The sequence below is a fragment of the Eucyclogobius newberryi genome, unplaced genomic scaffold (genome assembly GCF_026437365.1).
Source record: "Eucyclogobius newberryi isolate DKJ021-1_F unplaced genomic scaffold, fEucNew1.0.hap1 SCAF_3, whole genome shotgun sequence".
NCBI classification, from domain to species: domain Eukaryota; kingdom Metazoa; phylum Chordata; class Actinopteri; order Gobiiformes; family Gobiidae; genus Eucyclogobius; species Eucyclogobius newberryi.
The window spans coordinates 29,796,355-29,817,248 of record NW_027315945.1 but is presented as its reverse complement, the minus strand read 5'-3'; the positions used below and the strand labels follow the sequence as shown (position 1 = coordinate 29,817,248).

At 42.2% G+C, this 20,894-nt stretch overlaps 2 protein-coding genes across 4 annotated transcripts in view; one reads left to right on the top strand and one right to left on the bottom strand.

Moving 5' to 3' along the window:
• Nucleotides 1-8,176, bottom strand: part of efna1b (ephrin-A1b) — a 351,908-nt gene extending 343,732 nt beyond the window's left edge. The window contains exon 1 of the mRNA XM_072461669.1: nt 8,167-8,176. The gene's annotated coding sequence lies outside the window, so the exon portion shown is untranslated. The remainder of the gene's footprint in view (nt 1-8,166) is intronic.
• shc1 (SHC (Src homology 2 domain containing) transforming protein 1) overlaps nt 1-16,857 on the top strand; it is a 29,356-nt gene extending 12,499 nt beyond the window's left edge. The window contains exons 2-13 of one of the 3 annotated variants that reach the window (XM_072461666.1): nt 4,774-4,938; nt 5,622-5,692; nt 7,134-7,197; nt 8,367-8,486; nt 9,256-9,309; nt 9,801-9,852; nt 10,951-11,077; nt 12,660-12,807; nt 13,876-13,933; nt 14,528-14,638; nt 15,066-15,316; nt 16,363-16,592. In XM_072461666.1, coding sequence (XP_072317767.1) covers nt 4,777-4,938; nt 5,622-5,692; nt 7,134-7,197; nt 8,367-8,486; nt 9,256-9,309; nt 9,801-9,852; nt 10,951-11,077; nt 12,660-12,807; nt 13,876-13,933; nt 14,528-14,638; nt 15,066-15,316; nt 16,363-16,491 — 1,347 coding nt within the window. In that variant the 5' untranslated portion in view covers nt 4,774-4,776 and the 3' untranslated portion in view covers nt 16,492-16,592. Of the gene's footprint in view, nt 1-3,801; nt 4,939-5,621; nt 5,693-7,133; nt 7,198-8,366; nt 8,487-9,255; nt 9,310-9,800; nt 9,853-10,950; nt 11,078-12,659; nt 12,808-13,875; nt 13,934-14,527; nt 14,639-15,065; nt 15,317-16,362 lie in introns of those variants that run through there. The other 2 variants (XM_072461664.1, XM_072461665.1) reach the window with 2 other exon arrangements.
• The last annotated feature ends 4,037 nt before the right edge of the window (nt 16,858-20,894 follow it).

The window sequence follows — 20,894 nt, the reverse complement described above, 5'->3', positions numbered from 1 at the left end:
GCAACTTTTACTCAGCACTGCTCTTAGCTTCACGCGCCTATAGAGTCATGAATGGGATTTCTGCGCTGGTAAAATCACTCTTCTGGTAATTACTGTCACCGTTTTGTTAACCAATGCTTCGTTAAAGAGCCACGACAGCACCGGGTGTGTTTGTTTCTCTTTATAATGAAGCATATTCTCTACAGGGACATCTCCTGCCTTGTCTGTGGTTTCTCAGGTTACCAAACAAGCATAAAGGTGGAGTCTGAAAAAAAAAAAAACTGCAACACCGACTGCCCTCAATGCCCCCCACACCTCTTTATTTATTTATTCCCTGTGCTTTCATCCCTCTCTCCATCGCCTCCCTCAGACTCTGGGTTAAACGCACGGCGCAGTCTATCGCAGCCGCCGGCGTGCACATATACAGTGTGCTGAATGAACATGGCTGCAGAGGAGAGTGAGGGTGAACAGGAAGGAGCTGGAGAGAGAAAGAGAGAGAGAGAGAGAGAGAGAGGGAGGCAGCATCACCCACCCAGACGGGGAGGAAGAGGAAGAGGAGGGGGAGGACAGACAGTGCGCTCTTCCCTTCACCAAACAAGAGGTGGAGAGAGAGAGAGAGAGGGGGATAGAGAGAGCGGGAGACATGAGGGCAGGAGGAGCACAATGAAGGAGTGCCATTGTCCGCTTTGGGAGCTTTGCCATTCCACCATCCGCTGAGGAAGAGCGAGGAGGCAGAGGAGAGAGCGACCGGAGCGTTGATGGGAGAGAAGCCGGCTCCGACTTAGTGAATTAAATCGAGAGTGGTGGAAGAAGGAGAAGGAGCGCGTTTTCCCCCCCGGGAGTGGAGTGACCCGGAGCAGAGCCACAAGGAGGAGAGGGGAAGCAGAGGACGAGTGACCGGACTGCCCCTGCCTCTTTGAACATTCACGTGCTTCTCATGTCAGTTCTGCACCAGCTGTATCATCATCACCGCGGAGCATCAACCGCCAACCAAAATAAACTCTTACTCAGACGAAACAGGCAAAATCTATGTAGAATTTTGATTTTATACTGCATAGCCAAAAAAGTTTTCGTATTTGTAAAATAGACACTTTTATGTCCCGTCTTTTATCTCTTTATTCTCTTATCTCTTGATGTGATGCGCACTGTTGTTTTTGGCTGCACTAAATTCAGGTTGATTTATGCAAGGTTTTTATAATATTACCGTTGTCATCTGTAGCTGGTTTGACAGAGCTCGTCTGTCATCAAACATGCAGTAGTTGAATTTGGTGCATGTGTTCAGTGTTGTCTACATTGATTGGTCTCACTCTGCTGTGATGCCGGTCAAACTTTGATCACTTCCTGCTTCTTATTGATTGTTGTTGGAGCCAGGAGTTTTTCCTCTCGTTGAGCGTTAATGTGGAGTCTTTGGCTGCCACTTTAACTCAACCGTGATATCGTTGAAAACTCCTGCTGTCAGACTTGTCTGTGTATATCCTCAGCAGGGAGATATTCTTCATGGCTGTTGTCATAGTTACATGCTACAAAAACGTTTTTTGAAAAGGTGCTTTTTTATTAAATAATTATTCTTATTAGTCTATATTATTGCTGTAGTTGTATATGTGGCTTGTGTGTTCGTTGACCTGATCCTTTCTCTTTCAGCAGACAGTCTTTGTCCGTGATTCAGGGTTGTTTCAGGTCACCCCCCGACCCCCCCCCCCCCCCCCCTCCCCCTTCCCATTGACCAAAACGAACATCTTCATCTGTCAAAATGATGTTAAGACCAGTAGGACTGGACTCATCAGACTGTGTGACTGAGCTCACTTATACATAACATTTACTTCAGAATCACTGATCACTAATCCCTAATCATTAGCATAATTAGCGGTGTCTTTATGTGTGGAGGAAAACTGACCTCACAGAGGTCACTGCTACACCGGACCTACACTGTGTTTCAGGCACTAACATACCAGGGCTCTTAAGCCTTCAAACACCCTGGATTTATCAATGCATGTTTTTAACTTTTGCCTTTTTAGAAATAAAAGAGAATTTGAAGGTTTTTAATGTTTAATGCATGCCCTTATCCAAATATGTGTCCGTTGTGACAGTTTCAGCCATACTTCTGTAGAGTTTGGAGGATCTTCAGTCTTCTGGCTGTGTTTGTGACTGGAGGTTTTATGGTGCTTAGTCAACAGCAGATGGACCACGAGCTTGAATGCTAGACTCAGTGTCTGTGGTGCTAGACTGGTGTAGGCGACTGTTCCTTCATGATACATTCAACTCCCACTACAGTCTGCGTTCTGCTTCTTCTCACAGCTCACTCAGAGTGAGCGGTTTGGTGTTTCTGAAACACTGGAGCAGAATAACTTTAAGGCGTGTACTCAGTCGGGCCGAAGGTCAGGCCGTGTAAATAAGACTCTGCAGGTGCATGTACGCAGTACAGAGTCGGACTGTTTGGGACCTCACAGGAGACTGTTATTGACAAACAAGTGTTTGCCTTATAGGTTGGACTATGCAGAAGTTTGTACTTTGTAGTTGATCAAAGAGCTAAAGACTGATCAGTTTGGCCTTAGATACATTGGAAACCCTTTGTTAACAGAACATCTTTGTTTTGATGGTATGACTTGGGGCTGATGCTATTCTCTCAGGTACATGACTATAGGGAGCTTGGTGTAAAAAAGGCAGTAATATCACGGTGCATGTGTATGTAACACATAGCTGCAGTAGTGCTCTTTATAACACCAGTATATGTGGTGATAAAGCATTCAGTTTGAAGTGCTTCTACTGCTGTTCAGGGAACATGAGTTATTAGTTCAAACTGGACTAATCAGGTCTCATAACCATCATAACAAACCCACCAGTAGTCGTCAGCCAATGACCTACATTCTGTAGAGTTACATCATCACGTGCTGCTGCAGTGTCATACAGACACATGTAATATTTCTAACGGTGCTCTGACCAGCATTGCCACTTTTAGAGAACCACTTGAACCACGCAGCCTCACTTGTTCAGCCATATCAGGAACTTAAGTCAGGAAGAGGCCCGGTGCTGTTGGGCAAGTCTTAACTACTCACTTTTCACTTTCGTCATTATAGTGTATAAATTATAAATCATGCGCAGCCTTTAGCCATCCAGAATCACACCCAGAACACTTTCCTAACACTTATTTTATTGTACAGAGGGATTGTTAAACTGGACAGCCTGGAGAACGGGCGAGCATACGAGGGAGGGGGAGAGGGGGAGAGAGAGATTATCTGGAAGAGGAGAGAGGAAGTAGTGGCCAGGGAGAAGGCTGAGGAGCTGGAGCGGCAGAAGCTGGCCGACTACATTGTGTGGAGAAAAAGAGAGGACTTCCAAGAGAAGCGACCAGACAGAGAAAAGGGAATAAAAGGTGTAGTGAATGGCAAGGATTCAGAAGTAATCTGGAAGAGGAGGGATGAGGAAGAGTCCAGGGAGCATGCACAGGTGATTCAAAGAGGACATGAGATAGTGTGGAGGAGACGAGAGAGGGAGTGAAGACTTTAGAACATGGTGACTAATCTGTCTTTGAAAAGTAGTCACATAACATGATGTCTCTTTCTATTTTTTAGCTGTTATAGACTACATTGCACTCTGCATGTGCTCTCTGTAAAATCAACCAATCGGTGCTGCGCGTTGTTTGTTGCTAGGTGTTGTCAGTGGGCGCTGCGCTGTGAGATCTCCTTGTTGGCAGCTAATAGGATTTTTATGGGCCTGTGACGAGCAGGAAGGAGCTGCCAAGGGGAGTCTTCACAAATGCATATGTGCACATGCCAACACACACACAAACACACACACACACACACACATGAACACACACACACACACACATGATCACTTTAGCCTTCAGTGTCAGCGCTGAGAGACAATCACTTGTGCTGATTCTCTATGGTGCTGCTAACAGCTGGAAAACGCTCTCTCTGAAAGCATGTTTAAGTCAAATACTTCACAGATATAGTTTTACAAACAGAGTTGAGCATCCTATGAACTAAGATCATGCCATCAACATTCCCGAAGATCACAACCAGCTTCGACGCTGAATGAACTGATGACAACATGTTCAGAGCTGTTGCAGTCAAATCTTTGCATCTGTATCTTACCATTAACCGGGGCAGCCTACTTTCACCTTCAAGAATTGTTTTTCTGTTGTGGACAGAACTTTCTGTGGGTGCTCGCTTTGGCTGCTGGTTAATGAGCGGAGAAGCCATAACCAGACAGATGGATTTGTCTCTTAGTCTAAGCCCCAAAAACAGATGGAGAGACATATTTCTTGAGAAAAACTTTTAAAACAGAAGCAAAACTTGACTAGCTCCTCTGTGGATTCTCATGAAAACAAAAGAATTGACTACATCCATAATGGAGCTCGTCCCAAAAACCAAGTACACCCACTTTCGCAGTGAATCTCTGAGCTCGACGGATGAAACCAACTCCAACCCATCGCCGTTTCCCGCCTCCAGCCCGACCACGCTCCTCACTCCCTCGCCAGGTCTGCCCTCGTCCCTGTCCTCCTCCTCTCTCGCGCCCATCCTGCCTCCAGCGTCGCCGCGCCAAGCCGAGAACAGCCCCACCACATTGTGCTCCTTCTTCCCCAGGATGGGCTCTCTGCGTCTGGGGGTCTCTGCCACTCTCCTCCCCGGTCTCAGGGCCGTGGCCAGGCCGCAGACACTCCCTCCAGCACCTGTGGAGTCTTTGGGAGTGGAACGGGGCAGGCCGGGCTCCTCCTCCCCGCCGCCGCCTCCTCACCTCTCTGTCCCGGTGCTAACGGCTCCTTCTCCCCCCCCTCGCCCCCCTCTGCAGGACATGAACCGGCTGGGAGTGGCGTCCAGGCGGGCCCGCGTGGAAGGAGGGCAGCTGGGAGGAGATGAGTGGACGCGCCACGGCTCCTTTGTCAACAAGCCCACCCGCGGCTGGCTGCACTCCGACAATGTGGTCAGCACCTCCGGCGTCTCCTACTCTGTACGGGTAAGAACCTGGCACTCGCGGCGAAGCTAACGTCCTCGGAACATCCCACATCCTCAGATTCTAAAAATATTACAGCGCAGAAGCGAATCAATTAATACTTGGGAGTTTTCTTTAAGCTTCAGAGTTTTAGTCAAGTTTTAAACGTAGACTATACTTAGAATTAGTGTTATAATTGATGTTTAAGTCGTGGCATCAGCACTTCCTGTTGACATTTTACATGACACATTATGTTTTATTTTCACAGTCTAATCTAAATTACATGTTTGACATACAAGGAGATATACTTAAACCTTTCTGTAATAGTTTAATATGATCTACTATTATTTTGCCCTTGAATAATATTATATTATCTAAAAAAATGTGTTTATTTGATCATTGTTGCATCCAAAATGGTATTACTTATCAACACTTTTTTCATATTACCAAAATACATTTTAGTCCCATGTCAAAACTTCACACAATTTTCTTTTCTTTAGAACATAGACTAAAAATGAAACTTTAGAAACTCCACAGGAATAAAACTATTTGTACTGTCTTACTTCCCTAATCTATAAATTGTTGAATTGAGTTTCGAAAAGAGCCTCAGATAAAGTGTCGGCCGTGCGAGTCCTTTTGGAGGGGCCGTGTTTTCCGTGTAGGAAATGCTGTTTTCTAACGTGTCCTCTTCCTGTTTCCTGGCGCAGTACATGGGCTGCGTGGAGGTGCTTCAGTCCATGCGAGCCTTAGACTTCAACACCAGGACGCAGGTCACCAGGTAAAACCGCTCATTTCATCTCATCTGTGGGTGCGAGGTGTCAAAGTGCGGTCTGAACGAGAGAGACACAAACCGCACTGCACCTGCAAATCTAACCAATTTCTTCACATCTACTTCTCTTTTTCAACAAACTGTCAACAAAAAAAAACAAAAAAAAGATCATTGTGCTGTTGGAGTGGTATCTTTTGCTTCGTATCAAAAATTCAGTTTGAAACTTTACTATTCCGACAGCATTAGTTCACGTTATATAAGTGGAATGTGTCATAATCTCACATAAAGGGAACTATTTATGAGAACTACTCTTGAATCAGAACATTTCCAAAGAATTGACTTGAGTACAAACTTGCCTTATTTTGACTCAACTGTTACCAACTGTCCCAGACTCTATGATTGCATACTTCCTCTAACACTTTTTGACAATGTGGTGAGCATAAATGGCCTGATAATTACTGAAATATTAAAGTTGTACAGTCGAGAGTCTTAATTTTCCTCTAACTTTAAAAGGTTTTTGTAGATGTTATCTCCCGTGAACACAGCCTGTGAGAGTGTGTGTATTTGTGTCCGTGTCTGCCGCTCGTAGCTGCTAATTCAGAACATTTGGAGTCATGGTGGTTTCCTTCTGGTTTCCGTCGTGATTGGAGTCATTATGGTTGAGGATAATGCCAAGCACAATAAACTTAGTCATTTGACGCCAGATCTCTTTTAATCCACATCATTATAAACCTTAAACAGAGTGAGGCTTTTCACATGTACTTTATTGAGCCTCGAAGAAATGACTTAGCAAGCAATTTAACCCCTTAAAATCCTGGCGTACAAGACCAGGCTGACATTCTCTGCATTCATTCCATTTTGTCAACCATCTGATAAAAAAATCAAGTAAGATATAAAAAGAAAGCTATAACGCGCTTATTTTCAGTCAAATCAAACATATTCTGGGGGGGAATTACCCTAAAATAATAAAAACCCATAAAAAAATAAAAATAATATAATAATAATAATAACAGCAATAATTAATTGGATGATGGCTGTCCAATTAAATAAATCATAATATAGGCCTTATATACGCATTACGCAACTTTATCCCTAAATCTCTTTTTTGTGTGAAATTAGCTTCAGCTTTGAAATAACCCAACAAATGGTCCTTCTAGTGTCTGTAAGTCAGAATCTCCACACAGCAGCATTACTCCTCGTTATATTTACCAATGGAAACCTAGACAAGATTTTAAATCCGATTTATCCTCTGAGCAGAGCCTGATTCCACATATAATTAGAGTAAATACGACAACAGAAGCCAAACCTACAGAGTCTCAGCTCCACAAAGACTCTGGCCATTAGTTTGTCCTCCAAAAGGTTCACAAGCTTCTCTTTAGTCGGGCGTTTTAGGGGAAATCAGCCTGAATGATGTTGGCGATGTTTCCTAACAAACTTTTGACTGTTTAAGGGAGGCCATCTCGGTGGTGTGTGAAGCCGTTCCCGGAGCCAAAGGAGCGCAGCGCAGGAGAAAGGTACACGCCACGCGCACGCAACTTACACGCCATTATTTATTCATGCCCTTTAAGTGGGCAGCAGTGGAAAGGGCCTGTGCATAAGAGCTGAATTCAGTCTGATTGTCCATTCTGTGGTCAGTTGTCCTGTCACACACACATACACACACATCTGTCTTGATTGTGGTCAGCCTACTACTCGCAGGTAATTACCAATCACTCTCATGTCTCCCTTTCCCCCTCCCTTATTGTCAGGGGGGAGGTTTAAGTCGTGGAGTGCTTCGCTTGTGCGGAGCCAGCCCGCGCAGCACTGTACAGCAGGGCACGGCTGCCAGAGAGAGAGAGAGAAAGAGAGACACACGAAATATTCCTGCAACGCTAAAAACATCCACCCAAACAGTCCATAAAACAGGTGGTTAAATCCAGAACGCAGTCTCTTTTCCCGGGTTTGACCGAGGAATGTCTGGCGGACGAAACGCAGGCCCAAACGAGAATAGACGGGACTGGCCTACGTCGTCTTAACCCCCCCCCCCCCCCGAGATCCTCACGATGCACTTTATCCCAGAGCCGTGGCGGAGTCGGGCCAGCTGGCAGACGCCGGCGCGGACCGTCTGCTATCCGACCCGCTTTTGGCATCTCCACGGGCACTGTCCCGTCTCCTCGTCCGGTCACAGTTGGCCTTGAAGACTGAGATTACTTTCACAATTGCAGCTGTTCTCCCACTCCCCCGCACAAAGGCATCTCCGCAGTCGCATATTTGTCACGAGTCACTCTTTAACGGTTAAAGTGGCACGACGTCGGGAGTTGCTCTGGTGTGTGTCTGCGAGTTTATTTAAAGGCCAAGCGGCGAGTGGCTAGTGGTTAGCCACAAGCGAGCTCGGCTATTCTCTCCCTTTGTTTACTTAGGCACATTTAGTATGCAGGAGGTGAGGAAGCTGCATTATTTTTATACCTTCCTCCAACGGGTCTATGCATTTACACAACAAAAACACAGAAAACACAACACCAAATGAATCAAAAAACAATTAAAAGTACCGGTTTAAACTTAAAACTTAAACATAAAAGCATAAAAGCAAAGAATATACTGTTAAATAATAGAAATATATCCCGTTCGGACAGAGCCCCCACCTTCACCCTGAATTATCCAATTTGCTTCACGTTTGACTTGGTTTTGCTGTTTTCCTTTTCAGCCTTCTTCTCGGTGCCTCTCATCCATCCTTGGAAAGAGTAACCTGCAGTTTGCCGGCATGACAATCAGCCTCACCATCTCGACCAGCAGCCTCAACCTGCTGGCCGCCGACTGCAAACAGGTCAGTATTACATGTTCATATGTAAGTTTCCCGTATGCAAACCACATCTCCTATTGTCTGTCCAGAGCAGTGTGATATATATATATATATATTTTCCAAGGACGTTTGCAAATGAATCTATTCAACAAAACCCAGGCACAAAAGTGTGTCTTCAGTTTATTAAAATACAGAGTAAATAAAGCTCTGTAAAATCAGCCTTTGTTACTAAGCAGACATTTCCCAAAATAGTCTCCGCGGCTTGTTGTCTGTTATCACGGATGTTGCATACCGTTTGTAGCAATAATTCTTCAATATCGCCGGGTTCTAATGTTACAGGATGCATTGTTGTTTTAGCAAATATGTTTATTATTCATGTGCTTTAAAAGGATGGAGCTAAATATACATCGCCTCCACTGTTGTTTGCCCCGGTCTTCGATGGCCGCGCAAATTCCTTTTAACCGTTATTATCCTCGTCTCTGAATCGCCCTGGGGCTCCACTCGATCCTCCTGCCTGGCCTCTAATGAGTTAATAGCTGCTGAACGATCCATATTTCTTTGGGGAGATGGTACGGAGGGAGCGGGGCGGCGTACACATCCGCGCGCTCGCTGCACCCCTACGAACCCCCCATTCACAAACGCCCCACATGTTACCGCCGTTTGCATTGTTGTGCTCATACACATGGCCTCATCTCACGTCCCATACACTTCGCCCTCGCCCCTCCCCTCTCTCTCTGTCCCCTCCTCCCCTCTCTCTCTGTCCCCCCCTCTCTCTCTGTCTCTTTCTCCGCAGATAATCGCCAATCATCACATGCAGTCCATCTCCTTCGCCTCTGGAGGAGATCCCGTGAGTCACCCAAGCCTCTCTCACCTGTCTCCTCTGGCCCCGTCCCGTTTCTTTTCACTTGCCTCCGCGACTCCTCGACCCCTCGACCCCTCGGGCCCGTCAGTCGCGCCTTCTGAGAGGAGAGAGAGCCGACCCGGGGAACCCTGGACAAGCGGCGGTGGAAGAGGAATCGAGGAGGCATTCGAACAAGAAATGGGACGCGACCTTGCACGGCTCGTTTCCATTCCTCCTCCGCCGCCTTCCTGACTTCCTTCCTGTCTTCTGTCATTGTCCGCGCCTTCCGAATACCACTCGCTTTTCTCGCTCGAGCATGATCTCATTACGACTCAGACGATGCCTCGGCTCCACTTCCGCAGTGTCTCAAATACTCATACCGTCGACTCTTTATCAGTTTTCCTATTCTAATCCTGCGCTCGACTTCCGCCCCCCCCCGTGCCCTATAGATTTTTCCCCATGACTGTCTCTAACTGTGCTCCCTGTGCCTCCTCAAGGATACAGCTGAATACGTAGCATATGTGGCCAAAGACCCAGTCAACCAGCGAGGTGAGATCCACAGTCGATACAACCATGTTTTTTTTCATTACTAACGTCTCAATATGGGCCAGTTATTAGTTTCAGGTAATTAGCCTTGAACCAGCGATCTTAAAATGTAGGCCAGGTCATAGTTTATTGTCACTATTGCTCAATTCTAAAGAGAAATAAACTTTACGGTCCTCTAAACTCAAAAACACACACTCAGTAACATTTCGAGACGACATCCGTGAAGGTTTTTAGTTGTGAAATGGGTTTGATGCTTTCAAAAGTTTCAGTATTTTAGCGGATGGAGACCGACTGTTTAAGGAAACTGAATTTACATGGGCCAGAAACAAGAAGGAAATGGTTCTAACCGTAAAAGTGTAATTCTGTATGTTATTCAATGCAAATGTGATAGTGTAATGTGTTTTAAAGTGTCAGTGTCAGGTACAAGTTGCTCCTTTTCAGTGCTTTTTCGTTTTATGCTTCACCGTCACTGATGATGTCTTTTATATGATGATGAGATTACATAAATGAATAAAATAAGGCCATAAAGACAGATTTCAGAAGGTTGAAAGACATTTTCATGGCAGGTTTTGTTTATTGAACAGGAGATTATAAAAGACAGTTTGTGTTTTTGGTCTGGACAAATACTCTCTGGAATGGTGACTCTACAACAGTTTTTTGCATTTTATCTATAAATATATCACATGCTTTACCACAAAGTCTGCTTTGTGTGACGCTCTAATACAGTTTAGATCAAGAGAAAGAGTATTTCGTCCCATCCTTTGCAATAGAAAAGGAAACTAATTGAAATTTTTACCTTGGAAATTCAAAATCATGTCTCATTTTGTTCTTGTAAAGACTTAAAATCTCTAGCATTTGGATCAAGACGCCAGATAATCATTGAAATGCGTTACGATCTACGTCACTTTGCCTCCATTCTGTTGAAATAGCATTTTAAATTCTTTTCTCGTGACATGTGCCGCGAGTGAGTGAATTGAGCTGACAGATTCCCACTCAGAGCTAATCGCCCGCGTTTGTTCTCTCTTCCTGAACACGCCTGAGCTCTGATTCACGCCGCAGCTGCTCCATTAGTCACTCACGCCGGTGTGTTTCCCCCCGCAGCGTGTCACATCCTGGAGTGCTCCGAGGGTTTAGCTCAGGAGGTCATCAGCACCATCGGCCAGGCCTTCGAGCTGCGCTTCAAACAATACCTAAAGAATCCACCCAAGCTCGTCACGCCACACGACAGGTAAAGTCACCACCACGGAGCACGTTTCATTCACAAAGAGGAACGACAAAGCACAGACTGAATAGCACTGATGAAAGGCAGTGAAACTAGTATTAACTTATCATGTTTCCCATTTAAATCCGTTTAGAAGAGTGAGAATCGAAAGAAAGGGAGTGAACTGTGTGTGCCAAAGTATAATGTAATGATGGAGATTCATGAGCCCGACATGATTACAATATATTTCTTATTAATTCATATTTATACCATTATTTTATGTGAACAAAGTAAGAAAAAGTCAATTATAAGGAGTCTTTTTTTTGTTGCTTTCTCTTGTAAATTTAGTTGAATATCATCTTTTATTTACAGTTTTTCTACTAGTTATTAAAAGTGCAATATGTAACTTTTCTGGTTGAGGGTCTGATGCTTGCTTGTCTCCATGGAGATGGTATAGCTTTATTTTGAATGTTCCACGGTATGGCATTAGACTTGTGCAGCTCCATGGAGACAGGCAGGTAGATTTTTATGTATCTTTAATGTATTTTTAATGTGTTATTTTGCCATATAAACACCTGTAATTTAATAATAGCCAGATTGATGGGTTTAATGCCGTGCTGTGGAACATTCCAGCCAAAGCAATAACCACCCGATTAGAGATTAAATAATATCTAAATCTCTCTTGGTACAATATTATCAAGGTATTTATTGTTTTTTTTATTGCAATGTTTCGACCTACAGCATTATAGTTTGTACTTTTACCTTTGAAAATGCCTTTGCTGTGACTCTTTACCGTCATATTCCAAAGTGTGCTCAGTAACAGTTATTTCTTCACGCTGTTCATGGAGCAAAGCATCATGGTCTATGTAGTTCCTGTTGTTTTTTAGCGGCTGCTGTTGCAACAAAACAAAGCATTCAAGCAGAGGAGCTTGTTGTTCCGTGTATTGTGACAGCTCTGGATATTGTCGTGAGACTTTTGATGTTTCGGTTATTGTTACATCCCCAATCGCCATGGAGACGAACGGCTGGCAAGACAAGTTACATGGCGTACGTTTAATATGCACGCGGATGTTTCTCAGATTGTGGCACAGGGACATTTCATCTAAAGAACAGTGTATACAATATATCTTTTCTTCTGATTGAAAGTTCCTGTGGGTTCTTTATACTTAGTTTTCAGGTTTAGATATATTTTAGATACTAACATTTCAATATTAAGGAATAGATACTTGATACTCATTTTGATACCCATGTGATGCTTGAAAATGCTCTTTTTAAGTCATGCTTTTAGACAGTAGATTGACATTTTCAACACGGAATAACATGACTTTCTTTATGTTTTCATTTGAGTTCATACTAGTTCTGTCAAAGCTCTTAAACTGTTCAGAAAGGGTCACATTATGTAGACTTAGTCCTTTTTTAGTATTATTACTCACTCAAATTAGTATATCTCGCTTTGATACGAGTTTTAGCATCGACTACTCTCTGATTTTCTATACTTTTGACAACCCTAGTCCTGTTCTAGTTAGTCTGGATGGAGATATTATTACACGAGGTGGTTCTTGGTGTGCTTGAGCTCGTTTTGAGACCCGTCGTGTTGCCTGTTGATTAGGATGGCCCCGTTCGACGGCTCAGCCTGGGAGGAAGAGGACGAAGAGCCGCCTCCTCCCCCTGACGTCCCGTACTACAATAACTTCCCCGGTAAACAGCCTCCCCCTGGTGGACTGATCGACATGAGGACGCGCCCCGGGGCCACTCTGGTGAGAACACGTGCCGACTACAGTATCTACTCACAAACACCCAACACCTGCAGGGGAAAGCCACCGGCGCCCGCACAAACCTTCCTTTGTCCTGCCTCGCTTGTGGTCACGTGCGACTGGTGTGAAAAGGAGGACAGGGGTAGGGCTGGGATTGACTACACAAATTCTTGTTGTGCATCATTTAGTTGTCTAAATGGGGCTAGGAATGAGGAAAAAGCTCTATATTTTACCGTTATTTGATCCAAAGTGCACTGACAAAACCAGAGAAGTACTGGTAAATTTCATATTTTATTTTAAATCTCCAGCTAACTCATTCCACACCTTCTCTTTCTCTGCTGTTATAAATCCAAATAATCCCAATAATCTCAACGCAATTGTCGACTAACGAATACTTTTGTCGACTAAGATGCTATCGTCTCAATGAAACTCAATGAAAGCTGTAGTACGTTGAGAGGAAACTACAAACCCAAAAAATCCACAATTTCGTTCATCATCTGGTAACGGGTCGTCACATTTTGCCATGAAATCGTCTCATTGCAGCTAAAAATGTCCCTGAAACCAGCAACAATCATGCCTTTGTCATTGAAAAACAGCGACGTGTGAAGTACTATGAAAGTGTGTACTGTGTATCTGTCAAGGAAGAAGATCAAGTCATGTACTGCTCTCTTCCACTTTAAATAGAAGCTCAACATATACAACTCTCAGACAGATACATGAACACTTCCTTTTTTTTGTGCTTTTTTAACAACTGTAGTTTTGCCTTTTCTGTCTTTATTCGTGCTACTTTTTCAGGGAGAATGTCTGAATAGACCTGTGACCGAGATGAACTAGTTATTCATAAACTCTGTGTGTGGGTTTGGTTTTACGGCGGTCAATAACTCCACATTATGACAGATAAAAGGTGCATTATTTCTACCACAGAAACGTTTCCTGTCCTTCACCTCGGTTTGAAACGATTCGCAGCGCGGGATGTTATGCTGTGACGTGAAAGCAACCAATACAGAGCTTCAGTCGATGAAATAAAATGTAATAACTCGTATGTATCCTGTTGTTTGTGTTTGTTTGCAGCCTTATGGACAGCCAGGTCAGACTGACATTCACAAACAGCCTCTTCCACCTCTTCCAGGTACAGCCGGCTCCCGCTTCTGCGCTCTCAACTTTAGCAACTGTGTTACCAAGATACAAGAACTATTAATAACCCTACGATAACTAGCAGAGATTACATTCAGTTTTAGCCTGAATGAACCGTTTCAGTCAATATTAACCCATCAAGGGCCAAGATTTTAAGTAGGCGGTGTATCGTCTGCAAGGTTTTGAAGGTATACGAGGTTAGAATATTGTCTAGCAGAATAAAACTGTAAAAAACTTGCAAAATTTAAACAGATTTTCCAAAATACGCTTGCATCTTGTAAATAAGGGCAATATTTCTGTACTTTTGTGTTTCATTTTGCGATTCATTCACTTTTTCTGTGTTATTTGAGTCTCAACACAGACATTTACAGGCGTGTTTTTGCCATGTTTTTAAAGTATTGCCAAGTTGTGATGTAATTATTGTTACCCGGAGAATCCAAACATGTCGAGAGTCATTCACTTTCGTAAATATGACCCTCTCTTAGTCTAGATACAAATGCCTTTCTCCACGGTAACATTAGAAACAGTGGTTGACAGGAAATGCCTCGACGGTCGCTGATCTCTTCGTTTGTTTGGTTCGTTGTGACAGTGGGAGCCAAAGAAGGCGGACTTTTCGACGACCCTTCGTACGTGAACGTGGACAAACCTCGTGCTCCGGCTGCAGCCAACGGAAACGCGCACAGAGATGCTTTCGACATGAGTAAGTGCTTTGCCTTGTTATCATTTTAATGAAATTGCCCGGAACAACGTTCAGCCGCGTGCGAGAGGAATTGAAATGCCGCCTCATCAGCTGCGGCTCACCTTCACGGCATAATTGACTTTTCGAGGACAGATCTGTTGTGTTAAAACATTATATTCTGCATGGCATATTTTGTTTCGTTCTTTGGTTTAATTAATTCATTTTCTCATGTGGTCAGTAATTAGAAGGGAGGTCATATTGGATTTTCTAGGGCTAATTAACAAAGCTGCACACTGGATTAAAAGCAGAAAGGGGAAATACATTATGGAAAATGGAAAATACTGTCCAATGTTTAATGTTTTATAATTGTTTCTGTCATTATGGAAAGTGCGTTTTTTTCCGTTTCTCAGCCAGAACAATCTCGATTTTTTTTTTTTTTTTTTTACAGAACCGTTCGACGACGCGTTGGGAGTCTCCGGACATCCGAGTTCCTCCACAGCGGCGCCCCCTCTGGTGGAGCAGCTGCAGTGCGAGACCTGGTTCCACGGCAGCATGAGTCGCCGAGAGGCCGAGCGGCTGCTGACCAGGGACGGGGACTTCCTGGTGAGGGAGTCCGGGACGACGCCGGGCCAGTACGTCCTGACGGGGCAGCAGGGCGGGCAGGCCAAGCACCTGCTGCTGGTCGACCCCGAGGGAGTGGTGAGTCTGACACGGATCCACTCACAGATGATGCGGTTAGTGATGGGGAAAAGCAATGGGAGATGTAGGGTGACGCCGGCGACTCTGTTACACCAACAACAATGCACTGGAGCGAATTTGACCTACGTGGGTTTGCTCAAGAACACTCGTGACCTAAAGCAACTTCTTTTAGTGCTGGGAAGAAATATTACTGAACGGGGCACAGAACGCTGTTAATCTGAGGTGAGATGAATGTGTTTTGTTGAAATCTTTGATGGTCAATGAGCTCATTCACTTCACATGTGAGTGAGTGAGTCAGTCTGGACCCGAGGCAACCATTTTGTGTCCTGAGATGTTAAATTAACATGAAATGGGCATTTACTAATAACAGTCAAACAAATACAACACAAAAACATCGTAATAGCGCTTTAAGGTTATATGTTTTTTGGTTCTCAATTTTGGTCATTTAAAATAAATTAGTACCGTATTTTCCGGAGTATAAGTCGCACCGAAGTCGCACCAGCCAAAAAATGCATAATAGAGAAGAAAAAACATATGTTAGTTGCATTGCAGTATGAAAATAACAAATAATATCACATATAAGTCGCTCCGGAGTATAAGTATATGAGTATAAGTAAAAGTCGCACCCGGGCCAAAACTATGAAAAAAGTGCGACTTATAGTCCGGAAAATACGGTAATAGAGAAGAAAAAAACATGTAAGTCGCACTGGAGTATGAAATGCAGTTGCAAGTGTGAAAATAACAAATAATATCACAAGTCGCTCCGGGGTATAAGTATAAGTATATGAATATAAGGTGCAACTTATAGTCCGAAAAATACAATATAAAGCACACCTGAGAATGAGTTTATGTAGCAGTTAAAAGTAACAGCGTCAACATTCGCTCCTACTGTTTAAAAACTGCAGTACAATCACAATTACAATCATACATTTTTGACCATAAACTACTTGTATTTGCACCGAGACCCCAATGGAGTTTCATCACGTTCCATGTTTCTGCAGATGTTGTTTCCTGTGTGAGTTTAATAACACTGTGTTGTGGCCCAGGTGCGCACCAAAGACCACCGGTTCGAGAGCGTGAGTCACCTGATCAGCTACCACATGGACAACCGGCTGCCCATCGTATCGGCCGGCAGCGAAGTGTGTCTGCAGCAGCCGGTCGAGCGCCGAACCTGACAACGCCGACAACGCCGCCGCCGCCCAAAAAAACACCAACAACAAAAAAAACTTCCACAAAAAGTGCATCTTCGCCCCCGCTCTGTCCCATCGCAACACTACGCTCGAACTCACCCCAGCCGCCGCCGCGCACCGCAAAGGAAGCCAAAAGAAAAAGAATTCTCTCACCGCCGCCGCTGCTGCCTCCGTGACACGCCCATTTGTGTTCGAGGCCCATACTCTGCCGCCATTCCACCAACTGTGACCGCCGCAGCGTCCCACGAGCCGAGGCGTCGGGCGGGAAACGCGAGTCTGGGGGCGCGCCCGGGAGTCAAAAACGGCGTGAGAGGTTTTTCGGGGGACGGGGCAAAGGACCTAAGACAAGAGCGCTTTACTGGAGAAACGCTCTCCTCACACTGTTGCCGTCGGTAACCGGGCGGAGAAAAGACTGTCGGAGACTCTGCTCGGTCGATACGTCGCCGTGAATTTCTTCCAATCTAATCAGGGAGTGCAGAAGCCACTCCCCCTTTTAAGGACCGTTGAACTTTGACTCTGGAATAAACCTGGTGTAGAGTCTAATCTGTATGCAAAGTGGAGAGCGCTATGCCAATAATTATCCCTACGCGTTATTCCTCGGTTTGATCATCTTACTTTTTTTTTGGGAGGATCTTTTACTAATCTACCAAATATCCACTCGAGTCGCAGCACTTAAATCAACACTTATATACTTGCTTTATGCAGTTAGAGCAAACACGGGCGCTGATCTGAAAAGGTTACGCCGTCCGTGGTTTCCAGATCGTTTGGTTGCACCGTCTCACAACGAACGTGTCGACCCCATCGTCAAATATGTCGTGTTCAGAGCGTTTAAAACATGTTATTGTTCTTATGTTTGCATTGACAATCTTCAGGTTTAATCTTTTGAGGATTATTTGTACAGAACGTGTAAAATGGCATGGATTTTTCCGAAAAGGTCAACGCAATTCATATTTGTACGTCCAAACGATTAAAATTCCTCTGCAAAAAAAAGAAAAAAGAGGGACAAAAAGATGAGGACTATGCCATAGCAACGGTTTACTCTGTGTCACGGTGTTTTGTAAGGGATTCTTTAGCTTTAGACGCTGTGAATGACTGTGGCTCGGCTTAATTAACATAAGTGTTTGTGGAGCTCTGCTAATGACGAGATTCAAAGCCAAATGTCCCTCTGTGTGCTGTTATTATCACAAAGTGTTGTTCGGGGAGGAGGGGCTCACTGTGGCCCCGCCCTCTCCCGTCACTGCACTAAGTAGTATCCGCACTCTTTGAATGACTTGAATTAAGGATGTTTTATGTTGAGTTCATAATTATAGTGCAAGGGTGTGTTTCTTAAATCGAGCAAAAATATTAGTCCTTTTTTCAAACTGCATCACACGCAGAAATGTCACGATGCGATTATTGTGTGAAGAAATATCACGATTTTACAGTTATTCGCTATTATTGATCCCATGAAATCTAGTTCTGTTCCTCAAATATGTCACAAGCCTTATGAATCAAACTTTCTGAAGGGAAAGTAATGACATATATATATATATACATATATATACATATATGTCTGTATATATATATATATATATATATATATATATATATATGTATATGTATATATATATATATATATATGTGTATGTATATATATGTATGTATATATATATATGTGTATATATATATATATATATATGTATATATATATATATATATATATGTATATATATATATATATATATATGTATATATATGTATATGTATGTATATGTATATATACGTATATATATATGTATATATATGTATATATATATATGTATATGTATATATATATGTATATATATATACGTATATATATATATGTGTATATATATATATATATATATATATATGTATATATATATATATATGTATGTATATGTATATATATATATGTATATGTATATATGTATATATGTATATATGTATATATGTATATATGTATATGTATATGTATATGTATATGTATATGTATATGTATATGTATATATGCATATGTGTGTATATATGTGTGTATATATGTGTGTATATATATATGTGTATATATGTATGTGTATATATATATGTGTATATATATATGTGTATATATATATGTGTATATATATATGTGTATATATATATGTGTATATATATATGTGTATATATATATGTGTATATATATATGTGTATAGATATATGTGTATATATATATATGTGTATATATATATATGTGTATATATATATATGTGTATATATATATGTATATTATATATATATAGTGTGTACGGATAAACTAAAATATAAACTATTCAAACATCAAGAGAAATATTATGAAAAATCTGCAATATTTAGAGACATTTTACATATCAATATTTTAGCATGAGAAGTGACACTTTTCTTGTCAGTATTGATGTATTAATATTTGGTATCGACACGCCCAGTACACGATAGTTATTTTACACATGTCAAAACCACTCAAGCCGTACTCAAAAAGATAAAATACACTTCATTCAAGTACATTCAACCTTCGATATTACTTCTTGCAGTTTTTCGAGTCATATTCTTCTTTTGATATCCTTTGTACTTGTGCCTTGTTTCTTCAATGCAGTCGCTCCGATGCAGTCACCCTGTGTACTTAATCCAAATGTACTTCACTTCAGGAGACGAACACGAGCCTCTCAGTTAAACCACCACGCAAAAAGTTCAGAACCTTTGGGAAAGCGGTCCGTGATGGCAATCTCACTCGCTCGGTGCACGTCCCGCGCTCAGCCACAGATACTTGATGTCACAGTTGGGGGGATATTTCCGAGCTAATTTGTAAATAGCATTGTTTTTTTTGTTTTTTTGTGGGTTGTTTAGCTTTGTATTTGCGCTGGACACTTCATTTCTCACATGTGTATTATAAAACGGAGCCGGACGTCACAGCATTAAAGGTAGAATCTTGAAGTTCTCAGGCCCCGGAGCGGGATCACGCGTGTACTTTTGACATCAACACATTCATAACAGAGGGGCAGCTGGGTCGCCCGCACAGACTTTACTTCATCATGGGACAAAGCATATTCCCCTCATATCGGTAGCTTACTATTTGCCATTTGGTTTGATTTTCTATTGTTAAAAATGAATAAAAAGTGGCTTTCGGTATCAATTTTCCGAACATAAATACAGACTGTTTATCATTATAATTTAACACAACAGAGAGTCAATGTTCTTCTTCTGCTCCAAACCACACGTTTTTACAAAAGCTCAGTATTTGGTACCACTGGACAAAAAAAGTGAAATACATCTCTGAGAAGTTGTAGTTTAAATGACAGCAAAGAACTACATTATATCAGTACATTATATCAGTGGAAAAAATAAATAAAACAATAAAACGTTAGGGCTGCTCGATTATAGAACAAGTAATTGAGTATAAACTGTGAAAAGTCAATTAGAAGAGGAAGAATACAACCAAATTATAACGTTTCAGTAAATAAACACCAGGTTTTAAGCAGCAAACCCAGCTTTATTCTGTTTATTCTGTAATCTTGTGTTTCTGGTGGACCCACCGGCCTCGTCCGTGACTTGGCGTTGGTGAAGTTCATCGCAGTTGCCTTTGTTGCATGACATTCTTTTGGGACGTTCTCGCTCGTGTTGTTACTGTGGTGATGGTGGTGTTGATAATGCTGTTGTAATTTTAATGTTTGAAAGCCAAAGTTTACTTTCAAATCGTGTGCACAGGTATTGATTTTTACTTTATATGTTTTAATACTTTTGGGGGGGAAATGTGTCTGTATCTGGAAAAAAAATAGATTGCATATATAAAAATATTGTATCATCGGTCTCTTTTGTTTTGTCGTTACTTTTAAGGGTTTTGAGCTTTGATTATTACGATCTCATATAGTTTAATTACATTTTTATTTATTATTTTCATATTTTTAAAACAAAGAACAATAAAAAAACAAATTTGAAAAAAACAGTGCAGTGATGGGTAAAAATTACAAAATATATTGACGTTATTAATTAGAATAAAAAATGTATAACTCATTTTGCCATCATGTGCAACTGCTCATGACACCACTTTGGACAATCTAAGTTTTATTTATCATAACTCACGAGCCTTACCTCATAGCAGTAGTTAAACCTAATAATTAGTGCACAACTATACTTTTTTTTAAAATAGCCATAATGATTTTAATCAGGCAGAATCCTGTTTACCTCACTTCTGGCATTTTAGTTGGTGTTTTAGGGCTTTAAGCTGCGTTCAGTCCTGCTTTGGGCCTAGTTTAGTGCTGATGTAGACCTGGTTCGGTTCTGGTCTGGTCCTGGTTTTGTTGTGGGTTTATTCACAGTTTACTCCCAATATCAATACTTTAAAAAAAAACACATTAACAGGACAACAGTTGATATTT